The 23,243-nt window shown below is 44.2% G+C and overlaps 1 protein-coding gene across 1 annotated transcript in view; it reads right to left on the bottom strand.

The window, feature by feature from the left end:
• The window catches only part of LOC115322726 (glyoxylate/hydroxypyruvate reductase A-like), a 134,210-nt gene that overhangs the window by 36,406 nt on the left and 74,561 nt on the right, over positions 1-23,243 (bottom strand). Inside the window, exons 9-10 of the mRNA XM_042292331.1 lie at positions 7,743-7,860; positions 2,514-2,581 (exon numbers count right to left, since the gene is read on the bottom strand). Of these exons, the coding sequence (XP_042148265.1) occupies positions 2,514-2,581; positions 7,743-7,860 (186 nt within the window). The remainder of the gene's footprint in view (positions 1-2,513; positions 2,582-7,742; positions 7,861-23,243) is intronic.

The raw sequence follows: 23,243 nt of genomic DNA, 5'->3' as shown, positions 1-23,243 counted from the left end.
AGTCAGCACTTCATGCTGTGAACCCAGCGCAACAGCACCACTCCGACTTCAACGCGTACCAACGTACGCGGCGTGGTTTCGGTTCCGTTTTCTCTGGGGTGCTCACTGCCTACCTTCGGTACCGGCCGCGCGGCGGCGCGCCAGTCGTGTCGCACGGAGTGTATAGCCAGTTCGGCAAGGGGGCGCTGGTAGTGACGTTCGGGGTGCTGAAATTCCACCAATACGTCTCGGAAAGGTTATTTGAAGTGCTTACAAATCGCGAGCCATTGTTAGGTCTGATTGGGCCCGATTTCTGCATTCCGCTGCAGGGTTCACCGCGGGTGCTCCGGTGGGCGTTGACACTGAGTGGCTGCCATTACAAGCTGTCCTACAGGCCAGGTGCCAGTTTGGGTAATGCTGATGCCCTGAGTCGACTACCACTACCAGTCAAACTTTTGGAGGAGTCAAGATTCCTGGATGTTTTTATACACGAGGTCGTGTATGAAAACAACGGTGCTGTCTGCCGCAGTAGCAAAGGCGGAAACTGGCCGAGACCCAGTGCTGCCTTCGTTACGTACGGCGTTGTGGACTGGGGGCCATTTACCATACTGCGCTGAGTGGTGGCCATTTACAAACCGCATGGAGGAATTCTCGGTGATGGACGGCTGTGAGCTGCAGGGAAACCGTATGGTGGTTTCAGCGTCGCTGCGAGTGGCAGTGTTGGACCTATTACACGAGACTTAAAAGGGGGGGTGGAAACGGATGCTCCACGGCACCACGGCACCTTCTGGCCGTGGAGCATCGAGTACCTGGGCTAAGTCATCGACAAGGATAGCCTGCATCCGGTACCCCAGAAGGTTGAGGCCATTGTCCAAGCAACCCAATAAACAGAGGTACGTGAACTACAAAGTCACTTGGGACTTCGAAACTTCTACCGAAGATTTTTGCCGAACTTGTCATCTGTGCTGCATCCGCTGCACCAGTTACTCCAGAAAGGAACGTCTTGTAAGTGAGGTTGTCAGCAAGCGGCAGCATTTGAAACCAGTAAGATGTTGCTGAGGTCTGATGATGTTTTGATTTATTACGATGCCAAGTTGCCGTTGCTATTGAGTTGCGATAAGTCGCCGTACGGCATTGGAGCAGTGTTGGCACATCGAATGCAAAATGATGCAGAGCGATCCGTGGCGTTTTCTTTAAGGAGGTTAACAGCAGCAGAGAATAGCTATAGCCAGTTCGACAAGGAGGCACTCGCAGTGGTGTTTGGGGTGCTGAAATTCCCCCAATACGCCTGGGGAAGGTTATTTGAAGTGTTTACTAACCACAAGCTATTGCTGGGTCCGACTAAACCCGACTGCCGCATTCCCCTGCAGAGTTCACTGCGGGAAAACGTGCAGCGGCCATGGGACAGATGGAATGCCGGCAGGATGATCTCGGCTGCGGGCCACGGTAACCCGCCCCTTCTGTATATAAATTTGAGCGAATATAAACACGTAATCCTACTTTTTCGCGCTTCGAGTCATTAAATAGACTTAAATGAGTAGTTGGCAATGTATTATGCACGATGTCATTGGCTTTCATTGTTAAAAATGTGATTACGATTGTGGTACAAGGGCAACAACGACCATAGTGCACCAAACTTGTGAATAAAGACCTTGTGCAAGATCTTAAAAAAGGAAACAAGCTGACGCTTCAACTAGTGCTATAGTTGCTACAGCTCAGAGGCAGCACTAAGGCCGTTGGAACTGATTTCAGCCTTTTTGGCAAGGCTATAGTGAGGAGATACACACGCCGAATATATATTGACAAATCAGAGGTCTCTTGATCACTGTTAACCTTCTAGATGCAATACTGTCCTGCTGTCCTACGCACAAAATATGTAATATAGCATGCTTAGTATAGTGTCAACTAGAGTCACTGGCAGCTAAAGCTTCCACGAGCAATGGCAGTGGTTCTAATGAACATTTAATTCAAGATCAATAATTTTGTGATAAAGGCCAAAAGCTTTAGTGGCACGGCAAATTGTAGAAAACTAATTTGTAGGTTGTGGGCTGTATGTTGTGGACCTCTGTTCTATTTCGTGTTGTCAGTATTTCCTAATTCAGTTTAATTTTTCCCTTAGCCTGCCTCACACAATGTTCTTCAAGCAAAATGTACATTGCTTTTTTTTTATTTTTATCTAAGAAGTATGTGTGTGTCTCAAGTCACTGCCATGAGAGTCAAAACGTCATTGCTATCTCAAAAAACGTAGGAAAGGAGACCCATAACAAGGTTACATATAGCTACTATAATCTAAGAACGAAAGTAGAGATTTGTTAATCTTAAAAAATAATGGTAAACAAATTAGATTAAATGTTTGGGGTGGAATCCGATAAACTAATGAAGGGTATATGTCACACCTCTGCAAAAAAAATAAACATTAACGCTAGAAATTACAGCAGTAAGTTTCAAGAGGTCATTTTTACCTTTGTCTCTTTATATTTCAAGGTAGGAGAGTTTCCGCACAAAATAGCTGGAATAAAAAAAATGAACCTTACTTCAAGGCTTCGATGATGCTTTCTTCACTGATTATGGTTCCGCGACCAATATTTATCAATACCGGCTTCTGAAAACGAAACAAAAATTACATTTAACAAAAAAATGGCATGCCAAACCCCAGAATAATGTTATTGGTGAGGATATCCAACTACAGAAGGCACTTTGCCCAGCTTGTTTGCCGCACAGCTCAGTGTTGACACAACACAAGGCCTTGCAGACAGCATTCCTTACCTCATCTATCTCGATCGAGGTGAGGAAGAAGTAAAGCCACTAAATGCGCAACGCTTAGAGTATCGGCACTCCGTTCCCCGATCTGCTAGTGGGAGACGCCATCTTGGTGCTTAGTGCGAAGCAGACGCAACTCTCGATCGTCACAATTAAAAAATGCGACTTCCTCAGCTCTAGATGCAGTCTTAGGAAGCTCAGTTGATACTGGCCTGTTTTGTTACTATTTTAACGCTTCTGGAGGATGGAAGAGCGTTTCCTGCAATTTCAAATAAAGCATGAAAGAACTGGCCACCGTGATTTTCAGCACAAGAAAGGCTGAAGGGTAACTGTTCTAAAGCCTGGCTTATTTGGCGGCTCTAGAAAGAAGGTTGAACACGAGTGCTGCAGCAGCGTTCAACTGGGACTCGTGTTCAATCAGTGCTTCACTGATTGAGCACGGTTACCGGCCGAACGCTATCGCAGCGTTCAACCACGTCAGCCAAGCGCTCCGATGAGAGCCGGTAAAAAAGAGCTACATTTGTTGTGGAGAGTTTGATGTTAAATAAACAATGTTTGTGAATTAGCTGTCAGAATAAGCGCAAAGAGTGCTTCATTTGGGCTCCATACAAGATAACTTCCATACAAGATAACCTTGTAGATGAAGCATGCTAATGCTTAGCAAATAGTACTGGCTAAGGCTCACAATGTCATTCGAAACAATGCTACAGGCTGCATCAGAGCCTCTTGCAGCGGAAGAGAGATATGACGGGGAAGTGGCATTTGAATCCAACATGAGTACCAAAATATGCAGGCTAAACTGAGAAGAGAAGAAATTGAGGAAACCAAGTAAACGAATCACTGCTGCGTATAATAGAACACAGAGACAAAAAAAAATGAGCCCAACAAAAATAGCACTACACATTTTGTGTTCTTTGGGCTGACAGTCATACCGTAACCCAAAATCTTCCTAAGCGTGATATTGTGGCATTGGCGCAGTCCATTGACCAGACATGTGGTGGTCGAAACAAGAAGACAAGTTCTGAAAATCGGGGTTTCGAACGTATATGTCTATAGTCATTGGTGTGTTTCATTTTGAACAAAGAGACCACATGAAGGTAGCACATGTAGACCATGCTCAGAAGTCAAAGAGAGGTCATCTATTGCATACTACTATTAGCATAAGGTTTTCCACACACAGGTCAAACTGGGCGTTGTGAGGGGATGGGAAAGGTAAAGGTTAACCATGACAGTGATTTAATTTTTATTTTATTTTATTTCAATACCTTCAATGCCATACGGAGTTATAGAAGGGTGGGGAAGTTCAAAAGTACAAAAAATATATTTCAACACATATTAGTTAACATAATAGTTTTGAATGGCAGACTTGAATGCCGGAGCGTCTGTGATTGTGGCGATGGAGTTGGGCAGGTGGTTCTATTCATTAGTGGTAATTGAGATGAAAATATCAAAGAAAGATCGTGCGACTGAAAGGAGCGTTGAATTCATGCCCCTCGCAAGTGGGTTCGATTCGGTCTCCTGCGCACGGAAAAGGAGGTGTGAAGGTAGAAGAGTAGCTTACACTAAGCTCCGGGGGGCGGGGAGACGCGGATGTAAATATTTCGGCGTCGGCAATGGCGAATGTGTTGTAGCAGCTATGGCTGTAGCCGTGAGCTCCGATCAGGCGCAGTCCCAGCGGCAATGTTACCAGGTTAAACGAAAACGTGCTGATTCTTCGGGTGTGGAGGGCGCATTCACGACAGTGTGTCGCATTTTAAGTTTCTGGGAGGATTGACAGATTGAGAGCTATTTCTTGATTCGGAGGATGGTGGTGCATGTCCGTTCTTAGTTGGTGTAGTGACTTGTCTGGGTAATTCCGATAACGAGCGAAACTCTAGCCTATTAAATAGGTGCCTGGTTTTTTGCGCCTTGCACCCTTCTTAGAGGAACAAGCGGTTCCTAGCCGGACGAAACAGAGCAATAACAAGTCTGTGATGCCCTTCGATGTCCGGGGCCGCATGCATGCTACACTGAAGGAAGCAGCGTGTTTTTATCCTTGTAAGCTTAGAAAACAGAGGCTTGAGCAAATACAGAGGGCTAATTGAAGTCTATCAGACTACCCCCGAGCAAGTGTTCGTCTGTTTAAATAACAGGGTATAGAAAAATAAAATTCCATAAAATTTCGCCAAAAATAAAAACAATAATTACTTCTCGGTGTCAACGAGTTTACGATAGATCTTCCGCGATACGCTCGACGCCGCTCGGGTAGCTCAATCGATCTTGCTCAGATTCTTTTCACACTTTCACCACCTAGGTTTATGTCAAACATACGTACCCGAATACCCTAATTGACGATAGCTTTTTAGTCGCGCGAGAAAAATGTGACAAAAAGTAGCGATCGAGCACTTTTGGGCTATGATGTGCTCACAGTAGCGACCTCACAGCCACATTTATTTATTTCCAGTCACTAAATCGGCTGTCATCTGTCGTTAGCTGATTATCTTTGAACAACCCATTAAACGCGAGGTACCATTCTTCGCTCGCTCGCTCGCTCCTTGATACGTGTCTGCTAGTTGTTAGACAAAAACTCATCGTGCCGCTCGAGTTATCTCGTCTGCCCTCATTGAAAGGCGAAGTCGAGCTCGATCGTATAGGTAAGACAGCTGTTGAATAGCAGACGATGTTGAAATGGAGCAGACGACGCTCAGACCCTGGGTAGCGGCGACCCACTATCTTTCCAATCGAGCCAATCAGAGCTCGGCGTTCTGACGACAATGCAAACCCTCCGCAAGAAGCAGACCAACTTGCCCTCCGCATAGTGATGATCATTTCTATGGGATACATACGATGGTTCAAAAAAAAGCTCCTCACTTTTATTACTGGGCTTCACTGATAAGGCAAGGCTTTGCTGACCCCGGAGGGTCCGCGGACCCCTCTTTGAAAACCACTGGTATAGGGGTTTCAAATGTGATAAGGTATTACCCAGTACTCTCCACCTTTACTCCTTAATTTGTCTTAAGGGTGCACTAAAAACGTTTCTGAAATCGTCTGTTCTTGGGGCCAACTCATTTTACGAGCTCCAAGCATCATCGAAATCCAAAAAAAGTATGCTTGTGCGACGTATATTTTTCTATTAAAAACGTGATAGAATTTTGTGCCATGCCTCTTTCTGAGCGAAAAAATCTAGAGCACAGAATCTAGCAGAGGCGCCGACAGCGCCTCCGCTTGCGATTGGCTGAAGCGTGCTCGTCGTCACGCCGCTGGCGCCTCCGCTGAATTCTGTGCTCCAGCGTTTTGCGCTCAAAAAGGGGAGTGGCACAAATTTCGATCACATTTTTGGTAGGAAAATAGCCGTCGCACAAGCCTAATTTTTCAATTTCCTGGATGCTAAGATCCCGTAGAATGAGCTCTCACCAGGAACAGACGATCTCAAAAACGTCTTTAGTGCACCCTTATGAATTATTAATTACCCTTTTTGCAACTTCAGAGGAAGCAACAAAAGCAAGTGGAAACGACGCAAGGAAGAGAAGCAAGGAGCCACCAGCTATACAAGTGTGTGGCGAAAATTAGCACGGCCTGGCAGCCGAAATGTGAAACAGAAAAAAGGGAAATAAATGCGTGCCGTTGGAGCTGTGAATGGTCAGGCTGTGATGCTCTTGTGGCTGTTTTATGAAGTGGCAGTCTAATCTTCCTTTCAGTGGAAGTGCTGCAAGGTTGCTAATCATGAAGCGCTATATAAGGAATATCCCACTAGAGGTAGCTTGCATCCTTCAGTACAGCGATTCTCAAACTTCCGGCCGTCATGGACCCCCTGACCCACTTATGGGTCCTTCGGGGACCCACAATGCATTTTGCATAGACGTCTTGTGAAATGTCGTAAGAGACATTTGTTTTAGAGCATTTTTTTTTTATTTGTCACAGACCTCCATGAACGGCCCCAAGGACTCCTCGGGGTCTGCAGACTACAGTTTTTGAACCGCTGCCTTAGTAAGTACTAGAAAACCCCGAGTCCTTGGCGCCATTTACCTTGATACTGTGTACAAATCAATTCAAGTGTACGACAGATTACTGACACATAGCCCTCTTCAAGCTTTGAAGTGCTGCCCACAAACTGCTGCCATTGTTGGGGGGATCGGTGGCCGAGTGGGCTGAAGCGCACACCCAGCTCGACGCGCGTGGAGCGGAAGCTCGCGCTGCTGAACCCAGGGATCCTGGGTTCGAGCCCCACCCCTGCCCGTTTCGATCTGGATGAGCATCGTACCGGCGTGCGGTCGTGTATCTCTACTGCGTGGTGCACGCTAAAGACCCCAGGCTAGCGGTTGTACTGCACTGGCTAAATTGCTCATCTACAGTGTAAACCAGTGTCGCCCCTACTGGCAGACCAACCTTACGCTGTATAAATCACTCAAACGTCCAATTTGACTTTTTTTGATTTTGCTGCCATTGTTGGGTCAACAGTGCATAAACGATAGTCGGTGCAAGGGGCAGTACAAATGTATAAATAAGAACATGGCATTCTATACCATAACAGCAAATAAAGACAGCTTGAAAGCATACAACTGGTGCACTTAATTGTGGCTCCCATAAAATTGTGTTCAGAACAAAGTTCACCACAAAAATAATGGATTGAATTGTCTATGTCTAAAAATTCCATTTATTGAGAAGAAAACCTTCTTTTATAGATCAGTGGCGAATTTGTTTTTCTTTTTCTTTTGGGGGGGGGGGGGGGCGGTTTGAGGTGAATGGGCCGCCCCTAACTTTTGGGACGGTGGGGTGGGGGGTGAAATGCATGCATTTATTATAAAGTCGGCGAGATTTCTGAAAAGAGGGGGGGGGGGGGGGCTGAAGCACCACCAGCACCCCTCTGACTACACCACTGGTTTAGGTGACAAAGTGCTCACTGATCAGTATGATATTTTGTGACAAAGCGCTCACTGATCAGTATGATATTCTGTCAGACAATGGGTATATGTCTGAATTAGCAAATAATCCTAAAAGCCTGACAAAGTAAAAAAAGAGCTTACCTTTTGGCAATTTCTGAGAACCTCACCATTCAGCATACCAGTGGTGATTGGTGTGCTTGGTAGGGCATTCACAATGTAGTCGCTGTTCTTCAGCAACTCTGAGAGTTCACTGTGAATCCTGCAACATATATCAAGTGCATTGTACAATGCACAGAAACAACCAAAAAATATATTCCCTCAACTATACCTAAAGATAAGTCAGACACTTTCAGTGTTCGACAACACAACATTCCCTATGCCATCGCTCGAGCTCCCCTTCCACCACTCGTGGCAACCGCGTAAAGACACTCGGTTAAAGGGATGCTGAACCGAAATTTGGATTCCCCAAAAAACGCGGCAAACGCGTGAAACGGGATGCTACAAACACCAAAACATCACTCATACAACGATATCTCGTACGGATGACCGTATTTTTCAAGAAGAGAGGCGGATTTGGCAGGAATGTTGACGTCATGTTTCTCCGAGAAGGCGAGGGAATGGACTCGCGTCTTCTCCGCCTCGCGGCCTTGAAGCAGCGAAACGAAGAGAGGAGGAAACTAGGTATCTTGACGGTCACGCGCCTCGTCGGCCTGGTTCTATCTCGGCTTCTTTTTCCAAAAATACGGCCGTCCATTTGAGATATCGCCTTACTAGTAGTGTTGTAGGGATTGTGGCGTCCCGCCTACATCTCCAGCATTGTTTTCTTTTTCTTTATTTTTTTTAATCCAAATTACGGTTCACCATCCCTTTAACAGGGTCAGACCGGTCCGACCCGACAGGGTCTGTGTCATCCGATTCGGTCAGTTTAGCGCTTGACGTTTGGCACGATTGTATACTCTTTGCCACGAAGATTTGTTGAAATAGCCGAGTACTGTTGTGTGCCTCTATGAAGTCGGCTGAAAAAAGGATGCCTGTAGGGCGTTCTTTTCGTGATGTCCCTGCTGACACTAATCTAAAAAAAAAAAACGAAAAAGGCATTTTGCGATTTGACAACACAGCTGGATGCAAACATCCGGCAACTTGCTACTTAATTCAAAAGTATGCACTTAGTTTTTTAAGAAAAAATTCTTTTTTATGCAGTAGTTTTTTGGGGGAAGGGGGGAGGGGTGCTCAGTTCATCTAAATGCATGTACATGTGTGAGAGAGTTAGGTACGCGTACCGTCCTCTTCTCCTTATCGCACACGTGCACGAGCAATGGGAGAGCTGAATGTGATGTTCTAGTCTCCTCATATTACGCACATAGGTGGATTGTGGGACGGAGTAATCACCGAATGTGCCGCCGTCTTCACAACGCCTCGCAAGAGGAAAAAGCAGACCGAACAAGCGAAGGAAAATGTGTGGAAATTTGATCTTAGTTACCCGCCTATCAGCTTTGTCTCAATTTTATTGGTGGAATGTGGCCTCCTCAAGAGACAAGCAATGCTATCGCATTACAACATAGTCTGCAAAAAGCACCGCGGAAATACGCCATTTTTAAGACAAAAACAGTGGTGACTGAGAGGAGGCTCCGTCAAGCAATCTGGCGCTCACCGCTCTGTTTGACAGCACTAATATCATTGCACATTTCGTGCACCAACCTCTCAGACTTCCCGTAATTTGCCGGTATAATTTGCGCTTGCTTACGTTTTCGGTACAAACAGTGTAACAAAATAGTGAAAACAAAACAACAGCAGCATTATTTCGATCTAGAAAAGAGACACAGAGGAGATCATCGGTAATTCATCGCCACTGCTACCCCTGCCGCATGCGTGCTACAGCGGTACAGCACTCGTGGTGGCCTATGGTGACCAACGACTCAATTTAAGTGGAAGTGCTGCTGGAAGGATATTTTGCTTGAGGCGACGGTGGCGTCAAGGCGTCACAAGCAAGAACTTTACGCAGAAACACGAGGTCATCACCAATCGTAAGGTGAAGGTGTGCAACACCGGCTTCTTTGGCTGCCATCTGGATGCAACTAGCTACAGTCTACTGTATACTCAAGGCTATGGCTTTACACCCTCAAGCACCAGTGTGCACTGCGAGAGGCAGATAAAAGGAGCACGCTGCCCACAATCCAAAACAGCGGGCACATGGAACCCGCAGAGCAGGCTTTGTGTTTGGTGCATGTGCCGTACTTACATGCGATTTCTTTGCATATGCAAAGCTGTGACTTTTTGGTATATCGTCAAACCCGGATATATCGAATTCAAAGGGGATCGTAAAATAGTTCGATATATCAATCATTTCATATACAAAAATATATTAACTTAAGCTCGAGTTGAAATTTCCTGACGTCTCTGCTTATACACAAGGTCACGACGAAAGGGAGCTTACCAAACACAGCATCCAAGAGCCGCCAAATACAGTAGAACGTAGTTGGCGGAGACCGAAAACACCGCTTAAAGGGGAACTCTGTCGATTTTTCGAGCTACCTAATCGAAAGGCATCTTCTGAGTACGGATAGCTTCCTGACTGCGAAATGCTATCGCGTTCTCCCAGATTCACTACAGTTAATTTTTTAAAAAAAAACGTTATATTTTGTTCGCTGCCGAAACCGAAACATCATTCTACCTAGTTTTTTCCCAGTTTTTTCCGCCACCCAAACTTGATATCACCGACGGGCAGCGAGGAGCGCGGCCGACAATCGGGTACGTTTGCGTCCGCCTTACTCGCATGTATTAAGGAGGAAACATGGGCGTTCGTGCTATTTAAAAATGATAATAATCTCTATTTGCACAAAGTATGACATTGGCTTAAGTGTGGAACCGTGGGAAAGTAAGAAAACATATGCAATTGAAATTTTTAGAAAAGCGTTTGCCCCTCGGAACGCTGAAGCAGCGGCTCGCTAGTTTCGTGAAATCGCTAGCAAATCCGTTGCTCTTCTATCAGAAGCTGGCAGTTACACTGGTGAAGAAATGTTGACGAGTCAAGCAATACATTTTTTGAGAAATTATCCAAGCACCACGAAGAATGCTCGAAATGTGGATACAGATGACCTTCAGAGCCGCACACTGTCACCGTCCACACTGAAATCGGAAGGAGAGTACATACCTTTTCATATGTTGTTACTACTAGTGCCACTAAATAAGCTGCGTTTCAGATTAACGACACTTGACCATATTGTGGCTTAAAATCATGGTTGCCAGGTGCCCCACGCGCTCGCCGTACCTGAACAAGTGTGTCTCATTTGTTCTAGAATTTATCTAGAAAAGTTACCGTTGCAGACACCAGCACGTGTGACTACCCTTGTAGCATGCATATGCCTCTTGGTGCTAAAGTTATTTAGCAAAATATCTATAGACCATTCCAGAAAAGCGTTTCTGGTCGGTGCCATTTTCAGCATTCGTGCTCGTGGTGCGTACTTTGCTCGCCTTCGAAAGATATGAACTTGCGCGTGCTGGGCGCTGACCTAACAGATGTAGGTTGTGATTCTTGTAGACATTGGAATATATGGAATGGAATGAACTGCATTCGAGTAGGCCAGATGGCAGCCTTCTTTTCGTAAAGATCGCCACAAAAATTAATTTAAAAAAAAACTTCGCAACCACCAAGCCATACATCAAGGTGCAATGAAAGGCGTCTAATATACTCAAATGCACTATTCATCTTTAAATAAAGAATATTTGCTCAAAATTTTGCGTAAAGTACAAAAATGCATCATACAGTTTTTACTATACAAACTAAGTTAACAAATGTTACCTCCAAAATATTTTGTATCGGTATTTTCTTTTTATTGTCAGAGTAAAATGCAACACGCTCATCAAACACTCATCCACGAGTGCACATGGGGAAGAGTAACTCTATATACGATTTTTTAAAATTATGTTTTGGTTTTGCACGGCCTCCATCAACTGTAAATTCGGATACCTCTCCTCAACGACAATGATATTTTCATAGTTCTAACAACCTTTCAGGCCTATATAACATTTCTCTGCAATAAAATAAGATAAAGTCATTTTCACCACCTCCTCTCTGAGAGCAAATTGCATGCCTACCATTTTACAAACCAGGCAATGGCTCTATCGTATATTAATGAAGCATACTAGAATGGAAAGTTGGGCGAGTTGGTGTGAATTCATTTTCAAAAACAGCGCAAATAACACACGGACAAGAAGAAGGGACACACAGGACGACGCGCCTTGTCCTGTGTGTTCCTTCTTCTTGTCCGTGTGGTATTCGCGCTGTTTTTCAAAATGTATAGAAATGAAGCTCAACACCTCCTCCCTAAACATCTGTAATACCAGACACTAATAGCAGTGGGTCGAAAGTAATGTCTAAGCTCCGACTTGAACTTTGTTTACACGTTTCACTTCTCGCCTTCAACAGATCGGCCGCGTGAGTGGATCAGTGGAACTCCAAGAGTAGCCCGAGCTAGATTCGATGTCCAAAACAAATATAGTGTTTATAATAAAGTTTAAAAAATCACTGAAGTAATTGTGAACAACAAATAGGACTGCACCAGATGCCGACTATAGTACTAGAATCTGAAATATTGTTCCTCCATGTTAGTAGCAATCCTCTTTGGGCGGATGTTGTAGTAGTTACAGCCGGCTTGACTCAGCGCTTGTCGCTGTCGAAGCTGTTCCAGCTGCAGAAGGGTACTGAACTCGCAGCACGGGGCTATAAAGTATGTAGCCCCGTACCGTATTCGAGCCCGTAACTTTACAAACTATTTCGAGCATAAGCGAGAATGTTTCTTGCGACACTAAAGTTCCCTCTGAGCACAAAGTTCGCTCAAAAACACCTTGACGTGGTTGCCCACCACTGTCTGCCGGGGAGCGCGTTTTTACCCCTCACAAAAGCAGGGGCAAAAAACACGTCTTTTCTGGCACTGGCTCTTCTATGTACCGCAGAGCACAGATTTCTAACAATCGCAAAGGAACTTTCAACCTTGAAGCTGTGAAAAACTAATCTCGATCGCTGGCACCCCGAAAGCCGCTTCGTGGCTGCCCGGGTCGCTCGTTTGCCTACCCGCCGGTGACGTATCCGCGACTGCGTCCGTTGGAACCACACACTAAACATTGTAATACCCATAATCGTGTAAAAAGGGTGTAAGAAGGGTGTAGGCTAGAAAAAACACCCTTTTTACACGCTTTTTACACTATTTCTGAATATCGGTGGGTGTAAAAAGGGTGTGCTGACGTTTTACACCCTTTACACGTCCTCTTTAAGCCCCACTTGCTGCGATGGTGTCTGAAATCGTGTAAAGAGGGTGTATGGGCGAATTTTACGCCCTTCATCCACACGGTGTGAAAGGGGCGTAATGGTGTTGCTGTCAAATACACCCATGATTTCATAGCCGTTCATATTGAATTGAATTGAATTGGTTTTTATTTAGACACTAGGTCAAGGGTAACAGGACAAAAGGAAGATTATCTCTGCCTGACGTGGTCCTATCACCCGTTTACAATGCAAGCAATATTTATTTCGTTATTACAATACAAAGCAATATTTATTGCTTTGGTGAAACTGTTGTTGATGTACGGCGGTGCAAACATCGAGTATAATTAATCGCCTCACGGAGTCCCGTATGATTAGGAAGTGCTAGAGAATAGTTTTTGCAACTCCTATTGAACTCTTCGTTCGACACAAGCCTAAAATTACGTTTTGCGCGTGCATCAGTTTTATCGTTCAACCTTGATTATAAAAAAAAATAATCCCCGCTTGCAAATAAAAAAAAACGAATGAAGACGTGTAAATATACAACCTGGGCAGAACACACACTTTTGCGCGGTTATGAAATTAAATCGGAAAGATTGTGTCGATATTATTTTGGTCTAGCCAATATCTAAAAAAATGGGATGGGTCGCGCCGACGATGCCCTGACATACCGTACTTGGCGCCGTTTTCGGTTGACTGTCAAGAGCACTGATCTCTATCTCTATTTGCTGGATCGCGTTTGACCAGCTCCGCCTATGGACCGAAATGCGGTCATTGGCGGCCATCTTTAGGTAGAGTTATATCATCTCTAGCCATCATAGTAATATGGCGGACGGCGCAATGGCGGCCGGGTGCCATAAAATAGCCGTGGATCTAGAACACTCTACCGTGGGAGATATTTCGTGCTTGATTTAAGTTGTCCGACGACGCAGATTTTTGAAACCTGGCGTGAACGGTAGCCTCATCTTTGAGGACCCGGAGAAAGTTCTACGAAAGCGCAGCACCGGGGGAAAGCAGCGCAGCTCGCATCGAAAGCAGACTCCGTACCGGGGTTTGCTTTTGATGCTAATTTTGATGCAACTTTCGATGAGAGCTGTACTGCTTTTCCCCCGGTGCTGCGATTTCGTGAAACTTTCACCGGTTCCTCGAAGATCGCGCTACCGTTCACGCTGGATTTCAAAAACATGTTTCGTCAAACAATTTCAATCAAGCACGAAATATCATCCACCCTATTTTGACGGCAGCCTGCCCTACCAAAAATAACGGTTTGAAATCAAACCGGAAATCTAAATCCGGTTTAAAATCAAATCGGAAAGACACACTCCGGTTTGCACAAACCGGGATTTTTCGACTCCGGTTTCAAGTCAAACCGGAGAAAATCCGGATAGACAATCTCCGGTTAGAACAAATCGGAATTTTTCGATTCCGATTTAAAGTCGAACCGGAGAAAATCCGATATACAATTTCCGGTTTGCTCAAATCGGAATTTTTCGATTCCGATTTAAAGTCGAACCGGAGAAAATCCGATAAACAATTTCCGGTTTGCTCAAATCGGGATTTTTCGACTCCAATTTAAAGTCAAACCGGAGAAAATCCGGATAGACAATATCCGGTTTTCACAAACCGGATGTCAACAACTCAAGTTCTAATGCACTCTGGAGAATGCCTGAACTGAAAATCACCCGTTTCCACAAACGTTTGACAAAATCAGTTGAAGTAAAAGTAACTGGTCAAGTCTGTGAACAGGTATACCCTCCGGTTCGCACAAGCAAACATTGACAAGTCCAGTTGAAATAGTGTATGTCTGCCTCGTTTTGTTCGATACCCTAGGCATTGCGTGCTAAATGTTCCTAGCGGTCAAATGAAGCTATAAAAACGGCAGATTTAGTATAGTTAGAAGTTCAATGCCTTTTAAACAAGGTTAACCCGTTATAAATTCTCATTAAATTCAGTTGGAACCGCAACTGGTTTTAACTGGAACCAATTGGTTTCAGTGGGCTCTACTGGAAGCACACTGGCCAATGAGTCCCGCAAATTGGAATTATTTTTCCAGTTGGATACTGAATGGGTTCCAAATGGTTCCTGTTGGTTCCCATTGGCAGTGACCAATTGGTTGTCCCAAAAACCTAATTGTTCGTTTGCGGAATTTTCGTCGTCGTCGTCAGTATGCGCACATACAATACATACAATAAGATAATTCCAATTAGAACTTGATGAGAATTTTCAACTGGGTTGGTGAGCCTCTGAAGTATGGCAACACACATATGGTTCATGAGCAAGTTCACGAGTGTAGAATCGCTGTTAACCTGGAACATTTAATTAATTTACATTAAATTACCACATGCCACTAATACACTCATTAAATATGAGAGGAAGCAGACTTATTGTCATGTGCTAAATTAACTTCACTAGCAGCATATATATTGTCATGTGCTAAATGAACTTCACTAGCAGCATAAACATTGTCATGTGCTAAATGAACTTCACTAACAGTATAAAGATTGTCATGTGCTAAACGACTTCACTATAAGAGCATGCAAAGACATTAGAAAATAATAATGCATTATTGCTTTTGACAGTCAAGTTGTTGAGTCATATTTATTTACAAACATTTTAAAAAGCCTAAAAGAAGCACACATACACAGGAAAGCATAAATACAAAGGCTGCAGTATGACCTGAAAAATAGTATGTAGCAAGCTCACATTTTAATCAAGTTTTCAGAGCATGTAGCATGTCTGAGCAGGTCATAGAACATGGAGCATGTCTGAGAAATTGGAACATTCCTGTGAACTTCAGCCACCGGCAGACAACTTGATATACCGATTGTGTATAGTCGTGTTTAGTTTGGTTAATGACAGGTAGTCTGTGTCGGCGCCCATTATTGCATTTCACGCACGGTAATGTTGTTTCGACTTCTCAGACATGGAAAGACATACAATAGACAATTTGAGCAATGCACGCATGCATTTCTACTCCCAAGATGAGCTTACGTATACATGACATTTTTTTACTTGAATTTGATTAGTAAGAATAATTACAAAAGTTATAAAACAAATAATTGGGTCATCAACAATAAAAAAAAAGTATGAATGTTTGCATTGGCATGCCTGCTGCATTACCATCTATTAAAACTACTTAAAGCAGTTATTGTCATTTTGGAATGCACTTTCAATATTTGAACCACTAGTACAGTTAGCAGACGCCTAAATCCATTCTGGTGAGTAGTGCAATTAAACAATCATCAGTTTTGTAGTAGATGTGCCCTAAAAATAACATTCATAAAAGAGCGGAATCAAATAAACATTCTTTGCAATATTTACATACACCATGCATACTGTTAGGCACCACAGCTTTAATTACAAGGCTGGATATGGCGGAGCAGTAACAGCGTGATAAGATCCAAGTCTTATACAAAAATATCAGATACTGTAAATCAAAATGGTACCCACATAGGCATCACTATACAGAAAGTAAATTAGGTAAATATACATTTCGGACGTAGAAATTGGGAACGTGCCCAATCACAGATGTTTTTACACGACGTCACTCACCCCATGCAGCTAATATATAACATTGACAGAAATCGCGGACGCCGTCAAACTTTTTGCTTGTTGCCATCGATACCGAATGGCGGTTACATGGAATCTTCAAATGTAGGCTGACATAAATTTTTCAAACTGCTTGGTTATTCTGACATTTTTAGGGGAATCCTTTCGAGTCCGAAAAATCAGTCTGCAACTATACAGAGGTGAAGCAAGCTTGCTTCAATCCCGTTCAATGCTGTTCGCCAGGTCGCAAACATACGACACGCTTGCACCTTGGTTCCGAAACTGGAAGAAAAGGCAAGATGCCTTGAGATCCGATGGCTCAACAACACGTACCGCACCCACCCTAGATATAAAGCATTCCTTAATGTGGTGCGGAAGGAATTGGCTTTCGTTGATCACGATGTCGTCGCAAACAAGGAATACTTTCGAACTTACACACAGGATCTTTCGAATAACCCAATAGTCTAGGCCATGTGTCTGGATAACAGATGAGTCAGACTTCAGAAGTTTTTTGTTTGCCCTGCTGCGAAAGATTTGCCCTTTGAGGACAAATCTCTGGTACTCGGCAGCAAGGGCAGGGCACTCTTCAACATACTCTGCAAGTGCCATCCTGATTTCTGGAGACAAGACGAGTTTTTTAGGGCACCCAAGCAAGCCAACATCACCTATGGAAACGAAGTTGACCAGCTTGGGATAGCCCAGCATTCTGTGGCACACGTCTTTGCCGCTATCAGGCACGAGTGGTGAGGCCAGGAAAGAATCTAACTGTTGTGCCATGAACACCCTTTCCACAATCTGACTGGGGACTGCGTTGGCGCCAGTGACAAGCTTTACTAGGCGGCCATTTCCACTTTCAAATACAAAGGCAGAGTGGCCCCAGAGCGGCCCCATCTGCCGAGCCGCCTCTGCCAGGTGGAGCATCTGGTGAATGTTGAACGTCATGGCTTGATCCTTGTACAGTGTCGCTGTGGAGGCTACAAAGGTCCGCAGTAGAGCATCTGTAAGTAAAAGGTGGTTGGTATTAAGTGATAAAAAACTAATTTCTTGGCTGTGCAGTAAGCATTATGTAGCGTCAATGCATAAAAGATGTTGACACCCTGTCTATTCGGACCTTTACTGAGAATAATATACCAAGACTTTTCGACACTTAGCATGCAATATTCTGATGGCTCTTAAGCAATGCCTGAAACATTTTACAATATTCTACACCTTCCAGTGTTATCCATATTGGCACAATCATCCAGGTTTACCTCAATTAGAATTATAGTCCCGGTCTATCCAAAAGGTAGACTTCTGTTCCTTAGCTCAGTTTAAACATAGACCAATTTCAATGCCAATTGCCTTAACTTCTATGTACTATGTACACATCACGACACTGCTAGCGCAAACACGACATCGGCGCATTTTCGCACTTTACCTCTAAATAATATAAGCAAGCACAAAATTTTATTGCTTACATTAAAGATCTAAATGAGCTCTTTTTGTAGCAATAACTTGGATGACGCCCTTTAGTTTCAAAGAGAAAAACTGGAAAAACCGGCGATCGCTCGTTCGTGCTAACAGTGTCGCACTCTGTACGTACCAAAAAATACCGTGGAAGCACCCACTTCGTTCAAGCGCCCACCATTAACACTTCCCAAACTTGGGGATACTGCAAATCATGCGTTAAGCACCTGATTTGACCGGACAAGTGCCCATCTCTAGATTAACCCAGTTTTTACTGAAAGTGGGGTGGGCGCTACTTTGGTATTAATGTGAAAGCATTAACTGGTCCCATGGAGCGAGCAGACGTCATCAGCCGCACCAAACGGCAGATAAATTCCTGAAGCCGTGATCTGAGGCATCCCAGCTCTGAAACTATGCAAAAAGTCATGCAAAACGGCTATGATATGAAGCTGACGTGTGTCAATCTCAATTTGGACCACCCCATGGCACTGCGTGCCTGCACCAAGGCAAAAATGGAAGAGGCGCCGAAAGGATTACATGCGGCCGTGGCGCCGAGAGGTTCAGAAGCAGCCTTGGTGCCGAGGGGATCAGAAGCGGCCGTGGCACGAAGAATGACATTCATGCTTCCGCATTCTCAACTCGTAAGTGCTTAGATGTACCTCGAGTCTTTTTTACTGGTGTTCCCAAAAATAAATTTCAAACCTAAAATGACCCACAAAAATCAAAGACTTGAAGAGTGAAGCTGTGACTTTTCTCAAATACATATTTTACTGATCCAAGTTACCTATCAAAATCTACTCTGAAATCCCACAACAGAGATTATAAATAAATAAATGCTTGTACCAATATGGAGCCAATGGTCGCTGGGAGTATAAACGTCTTTAATATTGTCATTGAGACAGTGGTAGGTGGAAGTTTTTTGTAGTGGGAGTTGACACTATCTAAATATGTACCTCGGAGACATATTCAAGGTAAGTTACAGCTTATACGTGAATTCTTGGCTTTTGTGGGTTATCTAATTAGGTCGGGCACTATTGGGGAGACATAATGTACGAAGTAAAACGAAAACTATGATACGGATATTGTATCTGGCCCACCTTTTGTTTACAATGTTAGACGGAGACAGGCAGAGAAGCGGTTGTGTTGGCCGTGTTGTCAGTTATCACTGGACTGCCAATTTTTCTGTGGTTATCATCATCATCCCTATCTATGTTCCGCTGAGGGGCAGCATGGGCATTATACAAGAAAGTAGAAAAAAAATCTAGACTTGAATGCAATAACAAAAACAATTACAAACATCTGTGGAATCTTCTATGTTTATTGCGGGTGCTTCTTAGCCTTCAGCTAAAAAGCGCCCAAAGGTTTCTTTTTCCACCAACATAAACAAAATATGAAGTATTCTCAGGTAAAGTGCTTCCATCATGAGAAAGGATGCATGCATTCCATTCGTAAACAAAACTCAACGATTATAATGTCCCCTTGAAGTTTAAAATGGTCATCCAGATCTGACTTCAATAAAATAAGGATGAGCATTGTGACTGAGAGCAAAATATGCTCACAGCCAGTTTATTGCATGTAGTAACAGTGCAATAGCATGTTTGCCCTCACCTGCACGGTCAATTGAGGACGAAGTGAGCTCCTCTCTCAGGAGAAGGTGCACTCCTTCAACAAGCTTGGCCAGGTGGCTCCAGTACCTTGGATGAAGGATCCCAAGTGTACATGGGAGACAGTAGTAAAGGAGCCAATGCCTCCACTCGGACGCCTTCCAGTTGGTGCGAGTTGCCAGGGACCTCGGCAGCCTTGTGACACAGTGGGGGGGCGTGATGGAAAGCAGGCGCCTGTCTAGTGCAGCAACAGAGGAGGGGCTGCCTGCAATATTAAGCAAACAAGAAAAAAACATTTCGCTATGACATCACCTTTGACTTGTTCCAAGGGCTTCAGTGTAGTGACAGTAGTATGTTAAAGGGCAACTTAAGAGGTTCTAACAAAAAACGAGTTAGAGGTGGATTCTAGCGTAGTTTTACACGCTGATTTCGGATAAGTCAACCATTTGGCCGAAAAGTATTCCTCTAAATGCAAAAGGAACACGAAAACGAGCGCCGGTCAGCATCGGCTGAATCAGCCCTACGTTATATGCAGAGCTTTATGCGGTCATTTCGTATTGCTCCTGAATGCTCGCAGGTTCAAATGGCGACCCTGATAATCACTTATCACCTTGTATACACAAAGAATGGCGAGCCGTTAAGCACCTGAGGTTTAACAAATATAGAGGGCTCTTTACATGACTCCATATGCGTTTTAGCCCTTAGCGAAGTGTGGGGAAAACATCCGGGGGGGGGGGGGGGGGGGGGGGGCTTTGAGTCCAGAGGAGTGGCAATGCTTGCAGCCCCAGGCGAGCGGCATTGCATTCTATGCACGTGTGGGCAACCCATACTGGTACGTATCCTAATCTTTTCAGGTTGCGTCAGAACACACAAGAGAGAAAATTGAGAATGTGGGACTGTGCTGAATGAAGTGGCAGTGGCACTTGCTCGGCGCCACTATGGCGCTGCCATGCGACTGCCACTTCTTGCTCGCTGACCAAATGGCACTAGCGGGCAAACGTCCACAGACCTGTTGGTGAGACTGTGAACATTCATCATGATTCAATTTCCTGGAAACCTCATTAGATCACGATTATATCTTACCCAACGGTAACAAATACATAGCATACCACTCAGAATCGCAAAATTTTTTAACAGCAAAAAGCTTCTAACCTTGCGCACTTTGCAAGATCTACGAAATATTGACCCCACTAAAATTCCGTTCTATAATTTGAATGCTTCCTATTGGGGTGAATATCGGCTATGGATGTGTTGCATTCATTATTATTTTCACAAAGAACTTACCAGATGCATAAATCCGTGTATGATTCGCTGCAGATTTATTTGCTTGGCCTATTTTACGCTGGCGTGATTTCCTTTCTCCAATTTATTGCCGTGATTAGCCTCTCATGATGGCTTCCGATTTACGTCAAGCTTATAAAAAGTGATGTGGAGGTCGGCCAGAGCTGGCTTGCCCGAGCCAGCATTTCAGCCGAGACTGCATGGTGAAAAAAAGCACTGGCAGGGTTAGCTCACAAGCGGAGACAAATATTGAACCATAACTTCAGCTCTCATGTGCACTGGGCCTTGGCAGTGATTTCTTTCACCCAGTTTCTGCTCAAATGCTGGATTGAGCAAGCCAGCATTCTTACTGCTTCACCATGTTGATTTTGCGACATCCGACTTTGCAAAAAGCAATAGTTAGTTCAATACTTTGTATAACTAAGGACTGTGGTATAACTAATCATGCTGCCTTAGAGGAGCTAACAACCGCACACAGGGTCGGCATAATCGTGAGACTGTCATGGTACAGAAGACCGAAACAACAAAAACGAATAACAAAATTAAACCACGCACAATCGCAGAAAACCACGAGCAGTCACAGAAAACCAAATGGAGATAGCAGCAAACAAAGCAGAGATGAGCAGACAAGCCGTACATTTGCATATAATGTCATCTGATATCACGCCTCTCACTTGCCTCAGAGAGGGCGGGGCTTCGGCGTTATTTTCAAAGCACTGTTACGACTGCTCCTTACATCAGATTGAAAAATAATTTAGATATTTGTGATCCTGAAGGGCACAAAGTGTTTTTCTTCTTGAATACAGAACCACTTAAGTCTCCCTTTAAACTTCAACAACCACACGGTGCATATGCCTCTACATCTCTCTGAACTAAAGATGCCTGATCTGTAACAGTACAATTGTTTTTTGCTTTTTTTTTGTTATATAGTTCAAAGCTCAGTAACTAAAAAACTGCCTGACACTCTCCTTATGTTGCGATTCACCAATGAACTAAATGCTCTATCAGAGCCGCTTGTCTTGTTCCTTCCTTCCCTTTCCTTTGAAGCTGATGGCTACGCGGGCATAAACAAATTAATGTTTGTTTGCTATGTTGTATGTATCCTTGGTACAGAAGGCTGGCTCCAAGAAAACGTTGAAGCCCTAGGCCCACCTACCACATCAAACATTGGTGACTTCATATTTATATGCAGGTTGCATAGTTTGCCTATTAGCAACTCAAGATTCATTTTTCCCCCTTTGGGCTGGTGCAGAACATTGAGCACAATGTCTGGTAACTGAGCAAATATAGAGCTAAATACAAGAACAAAAGCCTTAACATTTGCAATAGTCAATAAATAAACTGTTGCATCTTTCATAAATGTTTTACAAACATTTTAAAATGTAGGATTATAATATACATAAAATCGAAGTATTTTACAGGCACATTTGCAAAAAATGTGATAGTGAATGTTATGTCAATTGTCAATAATCTCACTATCCCCAGTTTTATAAATGCATATAGTGATTGATGTTGCAAATGATGGCTTGTATAGCCATCGTTTGCAACATCCTCTTGTGAATTTATAGAACCCGGTTGATAGTGAAATGATCAACAATTTTCCCATGAAAACCTTTACTAAAAGTTAAGAGTATTCCTGCCATCTTACCTATGTAGAACCGCTCGTTGGAGTTTACAGACGACAGCAGCATCTCCGTGATCTGGCGAATGACGCCCAGGAGTACAGCATGCATGTACTCCACCGTGAACCCCCACACCAGGTCAAAGTCAGGAAGGCTCACGGCTGGAGACGGACCCTTGTAGCCGTTGATGACCAAGGAGGACTCCAGGGCCACCTTCATGTCCCGTAGGACACCTGCTGACGTCCTCCCACGTGCATCCTCAAAGGAGAGGAATCTGAGGCTCCCTGAAAATGAGGTTGAAATGACTATACAAAACTTGCAGTGGTAGAACGTTTACATCCAAAGGTCAGATAGATACGTACCATCAACGTAATCTCCCTTGATTAGGCACCATGGGCACCCGTAGTACCCGTTGAACAGTACCATATTCTGCACAGATGCGCGTGCGGGGGCATCCACGCAGCAGCACAAGATGTACGCTCTAGACGAGTGCTGTGTGCCTTCATGCTGCCAGGGGACGGGTTGCATGCTCTTGACACCCTCTACAAACTTTCCAAAAAACAAAGTCATGTTGGGGTGTCCCTTCCCAAACCAAAGTCCAGCAAGCACTGAAACCTGGAATCGTTGAGGCACTGGCAACTCGTTGACAGTGAACTGAATGGGCCAGACGGATGCACCGGAAGATGTAAATACGGGGCTTCCATCAGTGTTCACTGTCAACGTGAGGTCACTGTCCCCCAGGGTCCCCGATGACTGCAGATTCTTGTACGCTTTGGCTTGAGTGATGTCACCGATGACACTGGTGGTAGCACCCCGGTCACTGGCAATCTGGTTCAGCTTTTCGTGAAGGGCTGCTTTGTTGTTCTGAATGACATGATTC

The sequence above is a fragment of the Ixodes scapularis genome, unplaced genomic scaffold (assembly GCF_016920785.2).
Source record: "Ixodes scapularis isolate PalLabHiFi unplaced genomic scaffold, ASM1692078v2 PGA_scaffold0__279_contigs__length_252992795, whole genome shotgun sequence".
Taxonomy (NCBI): Eukaryota; Metazoa; Arthropoda; class Arachnida; order Ixodida; family Ixodidae; genus Ixodes; species Ixodes scapularis.
Note: the sequence above shows the minus strand (reverse complement) of the source record. Positions and strands in the feature narration are given on the sequence as shown.